The 22,279-nt window shown below is 36.3% G+C and overlaps 1 protein-coding gene across 23 annotated transcripts in view; it reads right to left on the reverse strand.

Annotated features, from left to right (window-relative positions):
- FAM172A (family with sequence similarity 172 member A) overlaps positions 1-22,279 on the reverse strand; it is a 560,458-nt gene that overhangs the window by 109,724 nt on the left and 428,455 nt on the right. For 3 of the 23 annotated variants that reach the window (XM_056824641.1, XM_056824645.1, XM_056824658.1), the window contains one exon: positions 1,850-17,853. The exons of 19 other annotated variants lie outside the window; for them this stretch is intronic. In XM_056824641.1, the coding sequence (XP_056680619.1) occupies positions 17,759-17,853 (95 nt within the window). In that variant the 3' untranslated portion in view covers positions 1,850-17,758. Of the gene's footprint in view, positions 1-1,849; positions 17,854-22,279 lie in introns of those variants that run through there. One more of the 23 variants, XM_056824650.1, reaches the window with a different exon arrangement.

A 22,279-nucleotide genomic window follows, 5' to 3' on the forward strand; every position in this document is an offset into this window, starting at 1 on the left:
ATGACCTCTAAATTCCCTTTTGACTCAAAATCCATGATCATAAAAGATTTGAATACATGTTAATATTGTCTCAGTTGGGACTTCACTGTAGCATGGCAATTCTTTTATTCTTCTGATTGATTATATCACATTCCCCACAGTGGGAGTACAATATTCCTGGCACCATATGCCAAGGAATTTGCCAACAGTTTGTCAAGTCACACCACCATAAGCATCACCATCCCCCACTGACAATAATGGAGATAATCCAGGACACTGAACCCGAGTCTCTTGGGAACAGCAGTAACCCCCCAAACTACCATGTCTGCTTCCAACCCAGTCTCCACAGTCATCCCTGAGGAGAGAAATTACTGTGGAGAAGGGACCCTCACCTCTACCAGAAACAATTACTGACTTATTCCTAAAGCTCTCTAGTTCAGGATTCTGGACTGTCCATATCAGGGTTTGAAGGGAGATGATGGCCAAGATAGTGTTTGATTTGCCCTGCACATACTGCCTCCTGGCTTTTCCCCAGGATGCCTTGTTGCTTCAGCTAGACTAAATTGCCTGCCCTGTGAGTGACAGTTGCTTGGCAGTTGGTGGGAATGGCTGGCCCTTTTTCTACAGAAGTTTCCTGCCTGGATGAGAGCTGTGAAGGCTTGACTGGAATCATCACTAGTAGTCTAGGGCGATGCTGCCATCCCTCAAAGATCTCATGCACTTATTAAAACACTTAAGAATTGAACTCCTTCCTACATTTTCAGTCATAATTTGCATGACTTCCCTTTACTCACTCTAGGTTGTAGTCTAATTGGGCTACAAATTTTTCAGTGACCTCATCATTCCATTTTCCTACCCCATTGACTTTGTAGTTTATTCATTCCCCATGCCTGGAATTTATTTCTTACTTTTTCCTCTCAGAATTCTTAGATATCTCCCAGAATCAGCTCAGGTCCTATTTTCTATGTGAAAACTTTCCTGATCTCTCTAGTTATGAATGTGTTCTCCCTTTACAAATTAACTTGTATGTATTAAGATATACACATTGCATGGCTTTAGAAGGATGTAAGCTCCTTGAAGATAGGAATGATTTCTTTATTGGCTTTGTACTCTCGTAGTCTTACCCAATCTCTTGCATGGAGAAGACACTTAATAAATGTATGGTGAACTGAATTGAATATTTTGATAATGAAATAAACAAGTGCTTTCCTGGTGTCTAAAGGTTTCTTTAAACACACTTTCTGGTGTTCTCCTTTGTCCACATTAAATTTCACCTAGCATTTCATTTGGCTCTGTGCAAGTTCAATCAATAAACATTTATCAAATGCCTCTTGGTATAGGGCATAATTGTGGGTGCTTGGGATACAAAGAAAAAATGAAATAGTACTTGCCCTTACGGAGCTTACCTTTTGATAGGGGAGTAGGAAGGAAAAACAATATGTATATCAATAATAAATATATAATAGTTAAAATGATAATTTATCTAACCTAGTAGAAATGTAAATTAATTAGAGAAGAGAGCCTGGAAGCTGAGAGACCAAGCAAAGGACTATTTCATTAAAGTGCTTAAAGTCTGATCTAAAGTATTGGCTATGTGAGTAAAGAGAATCTTGGAATCCCATCATTTTGAAGTTAAATGGGTCCTTAGCTGCCATGGAGTTTAGACCATACCTGAAAGAAATCTCTCTAATAATATACCTGATAAGTGGTTATCCAGCTTGCTCTTGAAGACCTCTTAAGATAAGGCAGCCTACTTTTGGAGTGGATGCTTTTTGTTAAGAAGGTTTTCCGGACACCAAGCCTAAATTTGTTGATGTGCCAGTTTATTCTGGTGCAAGAGTTTCTGAGGAAGTTGAATGGACAAGACTAGGCAACTGGTTAGACATGAGGATGAAGGACAGGGAAAAGTTAAGGATGAACTCTGGTGACTGGGAAAATATTTATGTCCTTTTACATGCTGCATTATATCAAAGACCTCTGATCTTGTTGGTGTGGGAACTCCCTCCACTAAGACCTCTCACAATACATTTATAAGTTGTAGAATTTTCTGAGAATCGGAGAAATTTAAGTGGCTAGTCCAGCACTCTATCCACTAAACCGTAATAACCCTTCTGGTGATATGAATCATTTTACATTACAGATTCTTATTTATTTGTCACATTCCAGCTCAAATATAAACTACCTAATAAATGTTTGTTGACATAAAGCGGGAGGTAAGAGATAAGAATGGCCTGAACTTTTTTTGTGTGCTTTTCCAGTTCAGATTTTGGTCTGACAATACTTAAAATCCAATGTTACCAGACATCCTTCAAAAGGGAAACAGAATATGAAGAGTATTAGATCTGGAGTCAGAAACTTGGGTTCAAATATCTCCTTTTCCTCTTACTAGCCATCTAACTGCTGGCAAAGCACCTAACATCTCTAGGTCTCTGGCTCCTCCTCTGTAAAATGTAGCTAGGTGTCAGAACAAATGACCTCTAAGGTTTCTCCTAGCTCTAAACCAATGATTCTCTAAAACCATGACTTGTTCATTTCTTTATATATGTAAGAAGCACATAGAATAATGAAGGAGATTCCACAACCTTAAGAAGAAGGTGTTAACTATTTAACATGAAAACATGGTAAGATTATCGGGTTGAATTGTTATCCTTTAAGAATGTTTAAGCATTCACCTAAAATGTAAACAAAAACCTCTGTTGGTAATTAAGTTTGAAGATGCAACCAACAAAAAGTAGAATATTCACTAAAAGTTAAAATAAATTAGTTTTTTTAATAGAGAGGTTTGAAGTATAATTATCATATTGCATTTAAACATTCTCAGCGAATCATATTTTAAAATGTAGAAAAATGTCAATTTCAATAGAAAGAGAGCAGGATAAGAACCATTAAAGCAGTTAAAGCTCTAATCTCTTATGTGGGTTTCAAAGCTGATAATCTGCACATTTGTACATGAACCTTAAAATAAAGCTGCCATTCAAAAAGTCATCTAACTAAGCATGAGTAGGAAAAAATAGTCCTGTGACCAATAAATTATGAGTACAACACCTCAAGGTTAGAGGGCATGGATGATTTCAACATATCTTACCAGATATGGCAACGGATTAAGCCAGGGGATTGTCTGCGTTACAACCTTAACCTGTGACGACCTTTGAAGTCTTTCAGTGACCTCTATTTTGCTCTTTCACATTAGTTGTTAGTTATACTAATTACAGCCTAATAGTAGTACTGGTGCCAAACATTCCCTCCCCCCTTCTCCCACCCCAAAAGGCAGCCAAAGAAATAGCTCTAATGACTTCAACCAACTACAGACAAATTCTTTTTACATTATAAGCCCTTCTAATTTGGAATGGGCCACTTCTAGACATCAAAGGAAAAGATACTAAAGGCACTGTGAGCTTGTGGATTCTATTAGGTACTTCAGAGAAGAAGCTCCAAAATTAAAATAAAAAATACCAGTAACTTTTCATGCACCTGGAAATTTAGGATGGTCAAGCCAAACTAGCCAAATCGTATTCTATGTCATTATTCGACTGGGGGACTAAGTGATTTGAAATATAAAGCATTATCAAACTATTCTGTCAACTAGTGCTGACTCACCAAACATCTGTACAATTCCTATTATAATTTTTAAAATCACTTTAGTTAAATATTCACGCCAATATTAACTTAACAATCTATAGCTTTTTAGACAGGGACTCCTTTAGCTGACTGTAGGTTTCAAAGAGCACTTAAAAAGTTGCAATATAAATCATTCAATAGAATGAAACTATACACTAATCAGACTCAGAATAAAGGGAAGAAATTTAGACCAAAGGAATCATATCTGTATTAATAAAATCCATTATAGTTTTGTGTAAAAAATACTATATGTTCAAAGTATCTTTTTACTTCTTCTTGAAAGACAAATGCAAAATAACTTTTAAACCACACTATAATTATAGGTCATATCAGAGCTATATCAAAGATTAAGAGTTTATTTAACAATATAGATCAATCAATAAACATTTATTAAGCACCTATTATGTTCAAGGCACAGTGCTAAGTGCTGATGATTCAAAAAGAGGCAAAAGACTTTACCCTCAAGAAATTTCCAGTCTAATGGAGGAGGCAACATAAGAGCAACTATATAAAATGCAAGCAACAGACAGTTTAAAGAAATCTATCAAGAAAAACAGCCTAATTATTAGTATTGCAACAAGATTCTTTTTCAAAATATAATTCACCAAAATATTTCTTAAAATGTCAAGGTATATATTTCCGATGAGCGGAATGATCCAGGAAAATGTGTTTAAAATGCAACTTTTCTGGGAAATTTCTTGAGCATGGCCACACCTATGATTTTCAGTTACAATGTTTCCAAATGGACTGAGCAGTTTAAAGTGGCCCTTTTTCAATCTGAGAACAATCTATTCTTGGGGGCAAGAAAAGCAGTGCTATCCTATAAGAAAAGCTCAACGTTAGGGCATAAGGATTTTGACCCTGTATTTTCCATTTCTTCTGAGAATGGAATAGAATGGGATCAACTAGAATATGGGCTTAAAATTTAGCTATGGAGGATTCTGGTGAGACACAATGGGTTACTATCTTCCATGTAGGTAAGGCCATTTTCCCTTAAAAGGTACTAAAATTACCCATGAAATTTAATTCTGCTGGCCTAAGAACCAACACTATCCTTTGAAGAGGTAGGGAAAGTATACTCAAATTGAATTTATATTGCATCTTTGCTAAGTATCTTTTTCTTGCTGATGCTACAGAAACCTATGCTTGATAACTGTTACATGGTTTATGAGTATTTCATTTTGTTCCAGTACAGAATCTAGAGCAACAGACTGGTCTGCATCTGGCTTGGCTTACGTCAACTGGTGAGAGCTGGATTGTATTGGCCTCGTTGAAGTGAGGGATGGTTAATGTGGAGTAAGGTGAGCCCCAATGATCCTCTGTGCTTTGAATGGTGGTGGCTGCTTTGAATTGACCACCACTGCCTCAGGGGGACTAGAAAGTAAGCTTTTGTTCAACAATTAGAGAAACATGTGAATATACCCTGGGTTTTTAAGAACACTTGGACTTATCAAATGGTTCATCTTCAGAAAGGCAGTTTAATAACAAAAGCCATTCTCTAACTGATAAATTATCAAATGAAATGAATGGCCAACTCTTAAAAAAATTAATTCAAGATATCAATAGCCATATGAAAAAATGTTCCAGATCATTAGGGAAATTCTAATTAAAACTGCTGGGAGGGTCTATTTCCAACAATCATATCAATGAAGGTGACAAAAAGGGAAAATGACAAATGTTGGAAGAACTGAGGGAAAACAGGAACCTTTAGGCAGAGTTGTTCTGGAAATGAATAGAAGTGACTTTAGATTCAACACCATCTGCTTTGCTGCAGCACTATAAGGACTCCTGGGTGTTTCCAGTTTACTTGCAGCTCAGTTCTGGTAAATGTGTTAGCTTCCTTTTAGAAGGAAGACTGCTTCAGAATCTTCTCAAGAAAGGTTCCTTGAAAGCAGAGATGGTCTTGCTTTTCTATTTGTAATCAATTCCTAGAATTTAGCATAGGACTTTGCAGAGCAAGCACTTAATAAATGCTTTTGCATCCTTTCAGTTGGGCATAGCCACCTCCCAGCCTTTATGCTGACCCTGCTAGCCTGCTAGTGAGAAGTGAAAAACGCTTGATTTCTTTCATGCTGGCTTTTGTACTTGGGCTACCAAGAAGTTATGTCAAAAGTTTTGAACTTTAGGTTCCTGGACATGAGAATAATTTCAGTGCTGTTCGTGGAAAATGAATATTAGCTAGCATGCCTTAAGAAACACTAGTCCAGCTTCATAGCAGGGACCCAAGTAGATATCGTTCCTATCATATCTCATTCCTTGTTGGTAAGGTTCCATCACTCAAATAGTTGTTCCTAGATAGCCCTGACCTTGGGCAGTTGAGGAACCCAAAATAGATAACAAAGGGGAGGAATAAAAACAGAAAGCTTTTCCCTGGAAGACAGAGTGAACTTTGTGATGGGTGGCACCAAATCTTTACAGTTCATAGTGGGTCTCCTGATGTAAAGCAGTGATGATGAGCAGAATAAGTAACAGGGTCACAGTGCAGATGATTATAAGCCTGCCACAGTCTCTCCTTAAGTGATCCCCATCATGAGCTGGGGTCATGTGGAGGAAGGTGGGTAAGAGGTAATCCCCCCCCTCCTTGCAGGCAGCCTCTGTCAATGCCATCGTTATATCATGATTCATCCTATACAACCTCTACTGTGTTCCCTGGCCAACCTTCCAGGACCTTTCTCTCCCTAGGAGTCTTATGCCAGTGTCTGAATGTGCAGTTGATATCTATTTAATTCTGTATTCTATATCAATCATTCCTCACACATTCTGTTTGAAAATAAATCAGTGACAGCAAATCATGCTGAAATTTAAGAAAAGGATACAGCTAAGTTCAAAAGTTTACAGTATTAAAAAAATTCATGCCTGGCTTGCCTGCATATAAGGACAACTTTGATTTAACATGAAGCCTGGTCAATTTTTGATGACCTGTGGAAGGAAAGAATAGTCTAGCCAAATGAAAACACTGGGTAAGCCTATGACCATTGGTATTTGATGTACCCTGATAGCTTTCCCCTCTCCTCAGATTAGTTATTAAGCATAAATTGTATTATCTGAGAACATACTAAACTGGTATTAGGGAAAATGTGGCTGGAAGACCGTTTGGGAGCCAACATGAGATTAATTAAGTCTTTGTTTCTTATGAAACCCAAAAATACATTATCTACATGCAGAGGAACAGAGTCTATTATCTACAGGTCAGAAAGCAGACAGGAAGTGGGCATTAAAGGATCCAGCAACGACCTGCCCAGACTGACTTTTCCAAACTGTTTGCATTATGTCATTGAGACATAAATCCAGGAATCAAGATCTGTATGAATTACAAACCTCCATGTGAAGCAGAGTTACTGGTAACTCTATTTTAAAATATCTTAGTGTTCTCAGAATAATCACTTACCTTGCAGTTTTTAAATATTCTTATTAAATTTAAATATAGTTCACTTTTGGAACTCTTCATCTATTAGGTTAGTTACCTTCTGGCTACTCTCTGTTGGTGGGAAGGGTCTAGAAAGGCAATTGCCCAGTGGAATTCACTTAATGTGTGCCTGCTGCCTAAGTAGACCTCTTGAAATTATTCACCTAACAAATGTTTCATTATACATGCTTTGGGGATCCACAGAAGGAATATATATTCATAAGAAACAGATATACTGCTGCTGGATTCTAATAGATTTCTGGCTACTCTTCAGAAACAAAACTTATCTGCTGAAATACCTTAAGCTAAAAAGTGTCACCTAGTATTTAGAGAATGTCCCTGAAATACAGTTCAGCATTGGGTCCTACCACTGAGAAGCCCACATGATTTAGGGGAAATTACTTAATCTTTTATTCTTCCAGTTCCCACATTAGTAAAGTAGGGATAATACCACTATCTACTTAATAAGACTTTTTTTGTAAGGATTAATTAACATGTATCTCAAAGTTCTTTGAAAACTCATGAACAGAAGCAGCATTGTAGTTATTAATAACACTAATGATCTACACTATTTTCTCATTTCACAGAAAGTGGAGTATTATTAAACACCATATACCCTGCCAAGTACTTTATTCTAATAATAAGGACTTTTTATTTTCAGAACAACTCTATCAAATGGTTTTTGTAACCCTATCTCTAGAGAAGGAGAATAAGGTACAGAAAAATCCATCACCCTACATCAATCAATCACTAAGTACATTCATGGAGCATCCACTAAATACCCCTAGTCTTACTAAAAGTCATGTGGTGTATAGTAGATGAATGCTAAATTAGGGAGTCAGGAAGAACTAGGCTTGCATCCCCGCAACCACACTTACTACTTGGGTGATTCTAGGTAAGTCATTTGATTTCTTAAAGCCTCATAGCCAAATAGTACATGCAGGGCTCACTTCATAGGTTTGTTGTAAAACTCAAATGAGATCATATCTATAAAGGGATTTGCCAACTTTAAAGTGCAATATAAACATCAGCTATAAATACAGTGGCACATTCAGAATGAAAATACAATGATCAAAGGAAACAAGGCTTCAGAAGTGATGAGATATTATTTGTGAGTAAAAGGAAGTTGAGACTCCTCCTTTACAAAGCATCTTTAGGCACTACTTTCTGCCCTGAACCCTTACCCGTATCATTAAACTTTCTAATCCATTTAATGTGGTGATAGACATGAACAAAGCAGTATGAACAAAGCAGTATGGCACACCTTAGAAACTCTTTTTTTTTTTCTTGAACCTTTCAACTAGCCTTATTGGCCTTGATTTGAAATATGAACAATATCCAATTGAATTCAACAAACCTTTATGAAGTGCTCAATATGAGACAAGATGATCTCGATGGAGAATATTTTCTTTCGAGTAGCAGGCTGAGATGAATATTCATATGGTGTCTTTTAGATATATTAATATCCTTTGTGGAAACAGATCCAAATTTTAGGACTGAAGGGAACTTAGAAATCATTAAGTTCAAATCTTCTTTTCTATAGACAAGGAGACTGAGGCTAAGTGATTTGCTTCAAATTACAGTCAGAAGAAAAGCCAGGTCTCTTGATTCCTAGGCCAGTGCTCTTTCTTCTATACCAGAGTGCCCTCCTATGACATTACCTCTGATATTTAACCCACATCAATAGCTATTCAAAGTAAATTATACAGTGGCTTGGTCTCCTTTGATGAGAAAGAACAAAACTACTTCTGAAGGTGGCAAAACCCATTCCCAATATCTACCTGTATAGCTTAGTGAATTGGAACTAATATAAAAAAGCTTAATTTCACCTCCTGTGGCTATATATGTGTATACATATGTATGATTGTCTGTATGCATGTTTGTGTGAAGAATAGTAAGGCCACTTAGGATGATCAGCAACAGGTTGGTTAGAGCCCAAAGCACTCAAGACAAAAATGCTGCTGTTATCTACCATGCAATGGCACATATTACAACTCAATTAAATACCTAGAGATAGATGGAACATTCTTTTACTTGTGCCAGGCACTGTGCTAGGTAGAGCTGGTTCTGAAGTCAGAAAAACCTAGATTCAAGTCTTGTCTCTTAATCTTTCAGCGTCCTAGACATTTTCCAAGATCCCAAATTAAGGACAAATTGCCAATTTGTATCAGTAGACACAATTTTCATGCTGGAAATTCTTCAGATTCAAGAAATTATAAATAAGCAACAAAACATACCAAAAAAAGTAAGTGCAAAAACGTGGCTGAGTATTCAATAGATGCTGCTCTTAAGAGGTTTGCCCTCTACTCCAGGAAGTGGGTACTCTTGGGAAGAAGATACAAAGTTGAACACAAGTGAGTAATGTTGGGGGAAAAGAAGACAAATAACTGGTAGGTTGTGGGAAAAGTCTTGAAGGGGGCTAGTGACTCTTTTTTTTTTTTAATTACTCTTACCTTCTGTCTACGAATTAATACTAAGTATTAGTTCCAAGGTAGAAAACTGATAAGGGCTAGGCAATTGGGATTAAGTGATTTATTTAGGATCTCATAGCTAGACAACTGGTGATTCTAAGAGGCAATGGCAAGGAGTAAATTCCTGGGATGGAGGGCAATCCATTGCATAGAAAACTGTACACAGAGTTCCAGAAACAGTAGAAGGCTAGTTTGTCTAGGCAGTGGTTCTCAACCTTTCTAATACCATGTCCCCGCAATGGAGTTCCTTATGTTGCAGTGACCCCAAACCAAAAAATTATTTTGGTGGCTACTTCAAAACTGTAATTTTGCTACAGTTATGGTTCAGAATGTAAATACCTGATATGCATTATATATTCTCATGGCTACAAATTGAGAGGTTGAGAACCGCTGCTCTATAGAGGGCATGACTGGGAATGATGCAAAATGAGTCTGTAAAGACAGATGTGAACCAGGCAACATATTCCAAATTATAAGGGACTTAGAAATCACCTAGTCCATTTACAAATGAATAGACCCAGATAGGTTAGGAGTCTTTCCAAAGTCACACAAGGAGCAAGTAGTAGAGCTGGGATTTGAACCGGGTTTTCTGACTCCAAGTCCTACCTTCCTTATCCTTGATCTAAATAAGTCATGCTTTTTATAGGATTTACTTAAAGGGGTATTTTTTAAAAATAGGAAAATATAGTATTTATAATAAAAATAAACCTGCTTAGGCACAAAGTCAGATTACTATTATTGCTATTAATAACAGGAACATGTATATGGAGTTGGAAAAACTCAACTACTTATCATTTCATCCAACACCTTTACTATATGTTAAGTATCAAGAACCTGGTACCTAGAGAGGCTAAGTGATTTGCTCCTGACCCCAACTTAGGTGACACTGCTTGGAGGTTGGAAAATATTTTTCTCCTATCAACTCTTTGAAGTAGATAGTATAATTATTATTAACATCATATTACAAATCAGGAGACTGAGAAGCTATGTGATTTAAGGCCTACCACTTGTTTCTTTTCTTTTCTTCCTGATTTACTTATTGGTGTTTATGCTTTATCTTCAACATGATTTATGATTCTATGCTTAGTAAATATTAAAACCCGGGTATGAACTCAGGTCTTCTGACTCCAGCACTGATAATCTTTCATGTTCTATGGGTAGTCTAATGGAGATATATCTGTGGAGATAGGTAAAAAGAATATTGGAACTACTAAAGTATATAAATATTCACACAGGAGAAGTAAAAATACTGGAATTATTAAAGTATGTGTATATTCATACCTAAAGGTAGCTACTTGTTCATATATAAAAGTAAAAAAGGAAGGATGAAATATTTAGGATAAAACTTGGAATTTATTTGGAGGTAAGTCTGCTAAAGATTGAATAAGTGGAAGTATTATTCTCATTAAAACAGTGATAGAAAATTTATACTTGGATTTCAGTAGAAAATGGTATTTCATTTATATATAGTTTTATTTCAACTCCAGCATCATTGGATCAACTGTGAGAAAATATTTAAATCTCACAAATTCAAGCACCTTCTGTTTCCTAAATGTTCACATGGTGTATGCATGCTTACAAGGAATGTTCACCAAATAAATTAAGTGTTTACTGACTAATGCAAGAGACACAGTTTAAAAATAACAATTATACAATTTTGTATGGATGTGCCATTTGTGAGAATCTAAATAAAAACAATAAAGATACTTTCACTTTCCTTTTAAAGTGAAATATTTTTGTTAGTGCTGTACTTTAAAATTCCTGGCCAAGAAAAAAGATATTTATGAATCTAAATTAACTATCTCAGGGATATCACATAGAAGAAACTAAATCTATTTTTTTTTTTGCCAAATATAGTATCTATGTTTCACTACCTTTGTTGTGAATTTCTGAGAAGGAATATAAAAAATGATCTCACATAAAAGTATTATCTAATTTTTTTCTTTTTTGAAACAGAAATGGGCTGATAGAAATTTTTCTTGAAATTAGTTGATCATTCTAATATTTATTTATATGCATATTAAAGATTATTATAACAAGAACTATAGGTTATATCCTAGAAACTCTCAGAATTCATTCTGATCAACATGTATTAGTCAGTCTTAAAATTACTCATAGCAACAATCACCATATGACTACTTCTTAAAAGCAATTTGACACTGTTTTTCATAAATATACTATAATCATAACAAATTAAAGCAATGTCACTTGTCTGTCCTGTTAGTATGAGAATAGTTGATGAAACTTGTTATCAGAAAGTGATATAGCATTTCAATGGGTTCAGATATCATTTTTTTTCCCCTGGGGAAAATTAGGAATTAGGCTTTCACTTAAACAACTATATTTTTATTCTAAGGATGAGACCTTCACATTTCTGAATGGAGCACAAAAGTCTTGCTAACAAAACTATGTATTCTAACATTGTTTCTTGAAGGTACTTTACTTTTCCTAAAATAGTGAGGAAATTGGCACTATATAATCATTTATTGTGATGTCTGACTTCATTCTTAAAATATCTTTTTAAAAAAACTATAAAGGACAATCACAATGAACAATTATGCATGTAGAGGTCAAGAATATTATGACTAGATTCCATTTCTTTTGTTATTTTCACAAGTTAAAAGATATTGATCAACTTTTGGTTGTGATAAAATGTTTTCAAATACTTGAAATGGTATCTCAAAGCAATGATATATTCTTTCAGAAAATGCTTCAGCTTCCACAGTCACAAAGTCCTGCCAATTCTTCTCTTACATATCACTGGAATTGGCCATTTTCTATTTCCTTAGTTATTAACTCAGTCCAGGCTCTTATTCTTTCATTACTGAATCAATATAAAATTATGCAAATTCTAGGTCTATAGCCTCCTGTCTTCCCCATGTTCTTATTCATTCTACATAGTAATTCTATCAAAATAATCTTTAAAAAAACAAAAAACCTTACCTTCTGTCTTAGAATGGATATTACGTATCAGTTCCAAGGCAGAAGAGTGGTAAGGGCTAGGAAATGGGGATTAAGCCCAGGGTCACACAACTAGAAAATGTCTGAGACCACATTTGAACCCAAGACCTCCCATTTCCAAGCCTAGCTCTCTATCCACTGAACTAACTGCCTACCTACCTATCTGCTCTCTATCAAAACAGGCTCTTACAAATGCCATTTTAACCATAGTCTAAGAATTGACAGTGGTTATCTATTCTCTATTGCATCACACTCAGTTTTAACTTTGGCCTAACAATTAGGCCTTCCATGACTTAACCTCATTTCCTCTTTTGTCAGAATCATTCAGCTCCAATAAAGATCATCTTTCCCCTCCATGTCCTTGAATACTCTATCATTCATTTATTCAGAAGGTAGTTATTTAGCACAAACTATTTAGACAATAGTGGAGAGGTAGAGTAACTGTGTCCCGATTTTTGCTCTTAAGCAAGGTACAGAGATTTACATCCATGAAAAATTCAGAACTATGTAATAGTCACAAAACAAAGCACCACATTTATAACTGAATCCTGAAATAAGTACGGGCAGTAAATATGTAGTTTAAGTGCAATGAGAGAGAGAGAGAGAGAGAGAGAGAGAGAGAGAGAGAGAGAGAGAGAGAGAGAGAGTGAGAAAGGAAGAGAGATGATGTTAGTTAGCTAGAGTTAACAGAGAAGGCTTCATAGAAGAGACTGAGGCAGGTAGAACATGATACTTGGGGTCAAGAAGAAACTCAATGGAAATAATCCTTATTATCCAACTCACATGGTTATTGTGAGGAGTGCTATATGAAGCTTCAAGTGCCATATAAATGCTAGCTAGTATGTTGGCTTTTAGATCTTGCTAGGATTGAGACAGGTAAAGAGGAGAAAGCAAGATATGTATGGAAACAGTATAAGCAATGGCATGAATAGGACACATTCCTCCAACCTATAGCCAATCCTTTGCCAAGTCTTACAGATTTACCTTCACAATATTCCTCACATTCATACCCTTTTCTCCACTCCCACAAGCACAGTCCTAGTTCAGGCTCTCATCCCCCTTGGCCTGGATTACTGCAATATTTTCCTAATTGTTGTCTCTTTTTCCAGTCTCCCTCTCTCTCTAGTCCATCTTCCAGGGAGGCCAACTTGACATGTTCAAAAAACTCCCCTGCTTAGGAAGCTTCATAGGCTCCCTGTTGCTTCTAGGATAAAACTGAAATTTCTTTGACATTTAAAGCCCTTCAAAACCTGGTTCCAACTTTTTTTTTTAACCTAGACTGACTTAATATAATTCTCCCTTAGAACTTTATATTCAAACCAAACAGGTCCACTTGCTATTCCCCAAACAAAACATTTTCTATCACCTGATTCTTTGCCTTTGCAAAGGCTTTCTGTGATATGTGGAATGTCCTTCCTATTCCCTTCTTCCTCTTACAAAAGGCTTCTCTTGATTGCACCAATTCCAAGTGTCTCCTCTCCTAGAAATTACATGTTATTTATTTTTATTCACTTATCTGTGGATATGTTGTCTGGTTCCCATTGACCCACCCCTCTTCATATCTTCACATGGAATGTAGGCCACTTGAAGACATGTACTATTTTTTTTTCTTCTTTTTTAATCCGAGAATCTTGATGAATGCTACCTGTGGGCAAATCATTACAATCTAAGTGATTTTATTTAAATGTAGCATATGATAAGCAGGGCATGTGTTTCATTATTTGTTCTCCCCAGGACCAAGAAGAGTCCTTGTAATTAATAAGAATTTAATGGCCTTCTTGTGCTGTTTGCATTGAATTAATATAATTATCATTTATATGATTCTTCCAGTGTTGCTTTTTCAGACACTCAATGATTTCTTGTTGAAATCTACCATTTCTCCAACTTTATAAGCAGGAAAGTCAAATTACTATCCAATATACAAAGATGATAACATGAGATATGGAAGCCATTAGAGGAAAACAATAGGTCTGTGATCTGGCTTGGTGGACTGCAAACCCTGTAAAAACTCTGAAACTTCCTTCCCTTATTCTCACCATTGATCTGGGCTTGGCTCTGGTCAATCCCATTTTGTAACTATCCTCAAGGAATGAATACACAACCAAGTAGAGTGGAATGTCCTAAGGGTTTAGGCTACCACCCTATACTTATCTGCTGATCCACCCCACAGATTAAGACTCCAACAGTATGTAAAGTATGGAACAAAAGCTGTAAGTGAATGCAAATCGATATGCTATCTTTATTAGCATGCTTTAGAGTACAGCCTGGCTCAAGTAGGCTAGAAAAAAGTAAGAGAAACTAGGCCATAAGCAAATCTAGTAACTTGTTTGTTTTGCTAATTCTACATTTCCTATGCCAGGGGTTTCTTTATCCTTTGGGAAAGTTTCTGGAACTCTAGTCAAAGCCTGGAGAAGAGGTCCAATAAATTTGCAGTCAGTCACGGAGTAAGTCCAGCTCTTTATTTCTTTCGTTCTTTTCTCCCTTCTTCATCTCCTCAACCAGTTACTATGCTTTAAAAGGTCTAAAAAGGTAGTTCTGGGAGCTGATGTAAGATAACAGCCTGACTTATCAATTGTCTTTGAACCCCTTGAGAATGGAGGAAAACTGGTGAAGCATCACTCTCAAATCAAAGATGGGATCTTTCCCCTCTTTTTGGTGATACCAACCTTTATGAATGATCTAAGGCTGTAGGGCTCTGTGCTAGAGTCTCAACTTGAGAGACAGGCTCTAATTCTCCTATCCCCTTGATCCTTCCTTGGGGACCTTGATGGGTGTTCAATAAAATTCATTAAGAGATCTGTTTTGCATGGTTGGGGGAAGAGGGAAGGTATAAGCATTTATATAGACCTTTCTAACATGTCAGAAATTGTATTAAGAACTTTAAAGATATTCTTTCATTGAAATCTTCACTACTTTGGGAGATAGGTACTGTTATTATTTTTATTTTACATTTGAGAAATTAAGGCAGGCAGAGGTTAAGTGACTAAGCAAGGACCATATAGCTAATACATTGCTGAGGCCATATTTGAACTCAGGTGTTTCTGACTTCAGGTCCTTGTTGCCTATCTTTCTGGAGCCATCTCACTAGCTTAACCACAACAAAAATCATCCATTTAAAAACACACACAGTTAAAAGTTAGTGACAATGAATAGGGAAGCCTAGTCAACTCTCCCTTTCATTTAACGCTCTATAAACCCAAAATAAAACAAATTCAGAAGTACTCAATAGCTGCTTCTCTTTGAAAGGAATGAATTAGTAAAATAGATGAAGCCTCAGCAGAACTTTTATAGCCTAAATTATAAAGATGGCTTCTTATGTAAATCATGGTCTCCTTTAAAGTAAAGTCTCTTGTCTTTTTCTTCATTACTGGAGCAGATACAGCATAGGTTGTGTTGGGTATTGAGGTAGAACCATTTAAATACAATTCATCTCTCAACTGACTGGTACTGCAATCATAGAAATAAGAAGTCTTTCTCCAAGCACAGAAATCTATAAATGTATTTTATATGCATTTAATTGCTTCACAAAAGTTAAGTAAGGGAATTCTATTATGTTAAAATCAGAACTTGGATATTTTCAAATGCTCTTAAAGTTTAAAAGGAAACATTTAGAAGCCTGGAAATGTTTTGGGGCTCATATTCTAAACATGGACTAACAAGATGGAGGTATACAGATATGCTAATTGTAACTGTAAATTACCATGTTGTTAGGAAAACAGACAGATGGTAGGTGTCTTCAATCACATAGCTACACTACAGCTCTTTAACATTAATGGGCATCTGATAATATATATATATATATATATATATACATATATATGTAATTATTTTTTTATACCAATGTCTTTCCAACTAGTATATCTTAGTATTCCTTGGACTTAAGTATTGTCTCTCTCCACTAGGAAGACATGATTTAATAGCAAATTGGCTAGCAAAATTAACAGAAAAAAAATTATGCTTTCTATCATTCCTTTAGGAAATAAACTGTGATTGATTTAGCTGAAGTTGTTCATAGCACATAGTAGGTAATCAATAAATGTCTATTGAATTGAATTTCAGAAAAAGAAGATTAATGGAAGATGAAACAAAAATTGTTAGGAATAAAAGAACTGTATTTTCTTTTAACATTACTCTTTTATATAGTTGGAATAGGGATTCTCCTCAACAGAGTTTACTAGAAATTAATATTTGGCTAGGAGGCAGCCAAGTAGTGCAGTGGATAGTACATTGGTCCTGGGGTCAGGAAAATTTAAGTTCAAATCAAGCCTCAGACACCTGTAAGCAGTGTAACCTTGGGTAAGCCAATTAAAACCTCTGCCTCAGGTTCCTCAACTGTAAAATAAGGAAAATAATAGTACCTATCTCCCAGGGTTGTTGTGTAGATCAGTGAGGTAATAATTGTAAAGCATTCAGTCTACAGCCTGGTACAGAGTAAGCAGTAAATAAATGCTCCCTTCCTTTTTTCTTTCCTTTTTTCTTCCAATTAGAGATGAATGAAATATGAAGAATAATTCAAGAATACGGCAACTCTGAATTGAATAGATACTTTTGTACTATCAAATCTTTTTTATCCTTTGGACAGTAAGAATCAATAAAAGTCTAAATTACAGGCTAAAAAATAAAGCAAAGACTACTGGTATATTTATTGATTGTTAGTTAATAGGCAATAATAATTAAATTGTCAGGCAATTAACAAAAAATATGTGAGCAATGAGGAGTCAGTGGTTATAAAAGAATATTTGGTGAAAATTTGAAAAAATGACAAAGTCTTCTGAGGTACCATATTGAAAATATCCAGAAAACAGAAGAATTTAAAGACATTTCCTGTCAAGTAACCCCCCCCCCCCACCACCATTCCACCTCTTCGAAGTCCCTGTCCTCAAGAAGTTCAATCTAATGGGGCACTAGATTATACTAAGTAGATGAGAGGTAATGCTGGCAATATTTCCCTGATCTCCTTAACCAGGATCGTAGAACATAATTAATTTCCCATTTCTTTTCCACTCTTTCTCTGCATGATATGCCAAGGTCCATTTTCTAGTATATATTATCTACAATCAGGGGGAGATCAACAAAAGCATAACAGAGTAATTCTTCCCAGGGCTTTATAATAACAATCACAATGACAACAATAGTTTGTTTTATCTAATGCTTTAAGGTCTGCAAAGCACTTCACAAATATTATCTCATTTGATCCTCACAACAACCATAGGCAGTAGGCTGGTGCATCATTCCCATTTTACAGATGAGGAAATTGAGTCTGAGAGAATTTAAATGACTTCCAGGGACACACAGGTAGTAGTGTCTGAGGCCAAATTTGAATTCAAGTCTTCCTGACTCCAGTGCTTGATGCATAGCATGCCCCAGCTGCCTCTATTTCAGCGTAGACTGGGTGGTTATGTTCTCCAAAAAGGGTTCCTGGAGAGAATGAGGTATATTAATTATTTTAAGGATGCTGTGACATAAAGTAGTTGGCCTTTATGAATAACACTTGTATGTGTGAGAAACAATGTCATATCCTTCCCTTTGCAAGAAAAAAAAAAAACACTTTGATCATGCCTTTTTCTATGCCTGGGACATCTTTTCTTCTTCACCTTTTGAGTTCTTACCCATTTCTTATCTTATTTTATTTTTTTAAAGCCTTTATTTTCTGTCTTAGAATCAATGCTAAGTATCAGCTCTAAGGCAGAAGAGTGGTAAGGGCTAGGACATTGGGGTAAGTGAAGCCCAGGGTCACAGAGCTAAGAAGTGTTTAAGGGCAGATTTTGAAGGCAGGACCTCCCAGGCTCTAGGCCTGGCTCTGCTAAGCCTCCCAAATGCCCCCTTCTTCATCTTAAAACTTTAGAATCTAATGTGAATGTTACCTCCTTCATGAGGCCAGAACCCATCCTTCAGGATAAGTAATGACTTCCACCCTCGGACCTGCAGTAGCACTTTGCTGTGTAGCTGCTGTGTGATGTTACCGAGGGCCATCCTCTGTATGTGTCTTAGCCTCTTGTCTCTCAGGAAGCTGGGTGAAAGCAGGTACCCAGTCCTACCAAATCTGGTAGCTGTGAAGTACAGGGTTCTGCACAGACTAGAAGTTCAGTAAATGTTTTGTGAATGTCTAAAGTTTTATCAGCATAGCTCCTTTCATCCCTCTCCCCACAGGAGCCAACCCCTCCCCCCCTCCTTCCCTTCCCTTTCTGATGGACTCGAACCCTGACCCTCCTCAGTCCCTGCAGTCTTCTTCCTCATTTCAAACTACCTTAAAGCTCCCCCAAACTCTATGCCTCATGCTAGACCCAATTTGCCCATTCTCCTGTGCCCTCTGGCAGTATCTGTATAACTAATAAGTTTCCCTTCATGGTCCCCCCATCTCCTGGTGCTGCTACTCTGGAGGCAGCTGATGGATAGAGGACTAGGCCTGGGGTCAGAAAGATCTAAGAACTTAGTTCCAATGAGGCCTCAGCTTCGTACCAGCTGTGTGACTCTGGGGCAGGTCACTTAGCTTCCATTTTCCTCAGTTTCCTCCACTGTAAACTGGGGATAATAATAGCATCTCTTCTCCACCCCCTTCCCCGGGGATGTTGTAAAGATCAAATGATAATAGTAAAACCACTGGTATAGTTTCTGGCACCGGAAAAGGTGCTATATAAATATTATTATTATAGGACCTCTCTCCTAGGATTGTTGTGAGAATCAAATGAGAAAAAATAGTAGGTGCTATGAAAATGCTTATTTCTTTTATAATATCACCACTACTACCACCACAACTACTACCACTGATGCTGCCATTGTTGCTAGCTAGCTAGCATTTATAGAGTGCTTTGGGGTTTTTGAAATGCTATGCAAACATCTCATGTGATCAACAATGTTGAGAGACAGGTGCTACTATCCCCATTTTTATAAATGAGGAAAGTGAAGCAGATAGAGGTGAAGTAATTTGCCTAGGGTCAAATGTACAGTAAACATCTAAGGCTAGATTTGAACTCAGATCTTCCTGACTAGGTAAAGACTTCTACCCATTAGTTCCCATGGGTTCACTTGTCATTTCTATGCAGAGGATCCTACAGCCCTGCATTATCAATTGTCTATTGGAATTCCTCACTAAATATTCAAAAGGTACAAAAATATCTCTCTTTATCTTTCTCCCTTCAATTTATCCCTCTTCCCAATTTCTCTTTCATGGTAAACTTCAGAGTCATCTTCAATTCTTTCTTCTCTCTCATTCTCTTCCTCGCTATATATAACCTGTGGCCAAATCTTGTTAAATCTCCCTTCACATCTGTCCCCCTTTTCCCGCTCACATGAGGTGAGGTGAGGTCCCAAGAGCTCATGCCAGTCAAGACTGAAGGCAGAGTCCAGATCCCAGGGAAGGTTCCTGGCTTTTGGTCTCAAGACTGCCCTAAAAAGGTCCAGGGAGCAAAATGGTAAGATAAGTAGGCTATGACAGGTGGCTATTCCAAATTAGTGAAATAAGTCTCTTGTTGCATAGTAAGAAAGGCTTTAATGCCAAATTGCAAGATTTCCATTCTTCAGAGTATTATTACATGCAAGACCATATAAAACTTTGAAAAAACAATTGCATTTTCAATAACCTGTAAATTTTAAAGTAATAAAATACTGATGTCACCATGTGAAGCTTCAGAGGTAAATACTCTATTTAAAAATTGACAAATGAAGATAAGCTATATACAGTAAATAATATCAAAGCTAGAAAGGAGAACTAAATCAAATCAATATGAAGAGAGATTCCCAGATTCTCTCTTTGAGATATATTTACTAGCCATATAACCATTTAAGAGGATAAAATTTCTCTTGTCAAGCACACAGGAGGTGTCAGATAAATACTTTTTTCATTTCTTTCCCCTCTACCCTTCCCCATCAGATCCTAAAAGGCTGACTAGCTATGCTTATCAGTGATATTTCTTTAAATATTAGGAAAACAGGAACAGAGCCATAGAACTATTTACATCTTTTTTCTCTGACTTTCCTGGGAAAGATTAGAAATAACATAAGTTTTTGTTTTTATTTTTTAGCCCTAAGTTAAAGCATTTGTATGACCATCTCATCATAATTATTGCTAGAAAATAAACTCTCATTGCCATGGATTCAATGATATAATCACACAGCAAGAGAAGGAAAAGAGGTTTACATTAAACACTGATTACTATAATCTTAATCTCCATGAAATACCAGAGAACACAGAGGGAAAAAAGTCTTAGCATTAAGCTTAGCCTACACTATTTAGGGAGAAAAAGGGCAATTTTTCTATTTTACTATATGGATCTTAGATATTCATCATGATCCATGATGGTCCAGTGCCCCAAAGTAGAATTAAGTCTAAAATCCTACAAGACTTCAGTAGAAGTCTTAAAGAATTTATGTATCAGTCTAAAGCAGGAAGAGAAATTGAGCTGAGAAGGATTGAGTTAAAAGAGACTCTGGGGATGAGTCAGGTATTTCCACAGACAGCTATAGATATTTTAAATGTTCTTGTTAGGTTGAGCAGGATTAAAAAAAAAACAACTTTTTAGCTGAGTTTGTCCTTGTTTTAGAAAAGAAGCTTTACAAATGCTTAACTTTTATTATACATAAATATAAAATCTATTTTAAAATAAATAAATTACTGTCAGGTCAAAAATCACCCAGTCACTTATAGATGAGAAAACTGAGGCACAGAAATATTATGGGACTTGCTCAAGGTCACACAGCTAGTATCTGAGGCAGGATTTGAACCAAAGTGTAGGGCAGTTTTGGGGCTACCACATGTTTTATTGTTTCCTAGAATTTCCTCAAATATCTCTTTCTTTAAGATACTAGGAAATGAAGGCAAGCTGAATGAGGCTTTTAAGCCTTTTGTGGTAAACCAAATTTTCCCATCAGGTAAAATGAAATATATTTATTGAATAAATAGTAGTTCCAGAAATCTACTTCAGCTTCATTGATTACATTAAAGTCTCTGTGTGGATCACAACAAAATGTAGAGATGATCATTTTGCTTATCTCCCAAGGTGGGTCAAGAAGTGACAAGAACCAAACATGGAAAAACGAACTGGTTTAAGGTTGGGAAAGGAGTGCAACAAGGCTGTATGTTGTTACCTTATTTATTTAACTTATATGCAAAATACATCATGAGAAATGCAGGCTGAATTAAAAGTTGGAATTAAGGCTGCTGGGAAAAATATCAATAATTTCAGAAACACTGTTGTGGTAGAAAGTGAAGAAGAACTAAGAAGCCTCTTAAAGAAGGTGAAAGAGGAGAACTTAAAAAGGTGGTTTGAAGCTGAACACTAAAAAAAACTAAGATCAAAGCAACTGGTTCCAATCACTTCCTGGCAAACTGAAGGAGAAGAAATGGAAGCAATGTCCTATTTTATATACTTGGGCTCAAAAATCACAGCTGATGGTGACACAGCCATGATATTCGAAAACGGTTGCTTCTAATTAGGAAAGCCATGACAAATATGGCCAATGTACTAAGAAGCAAAGAATAACCTTGCCAACAAAGGTCCCTATAGTCAAAGCTATGGTTTTTCCAACAGCAATATACGGCAGTAAGAATTGGCCTATAAGGAAAGTTGAGTGGAGCAGAACTGATGGTTTCAAATAGTGGTGCAAGAGAAAACTTTCAAGAGATCCTTGGATAGGAAAGAGCCAAAAACAGTCAATACTTAAAAGAAATTAATTTAGACTCTTCACTGGAATACTCAATGGAATACTGAAGCTTAAATACCTTGGTCATGTAAAGAGAAGTCAGGACTCATTCAAAAAGACTCTGATGTTGGGAAAGACTGAAGGTAAAAAGAGAAGAGGAGGTCAGAGGATAAGATGGATAGATGGAAACAATGAATCTGAACTT

This window comes from Monodelphis domestica, chromosome 3 (genome assembly GCF_027887165.1).
Source record: "Monodelphis domestica isolate mMonDom1 chromosome 3, mMonDom1.pri, whole genome shotgun sequence".
Taxonomy (NCBI): domain Eukaryota; kingdom Metazoa; phylum Chordata; class Mammalia; order Didelphimorphia; family Didelphidae; genus Monodelphis; species Monodelphis domestica.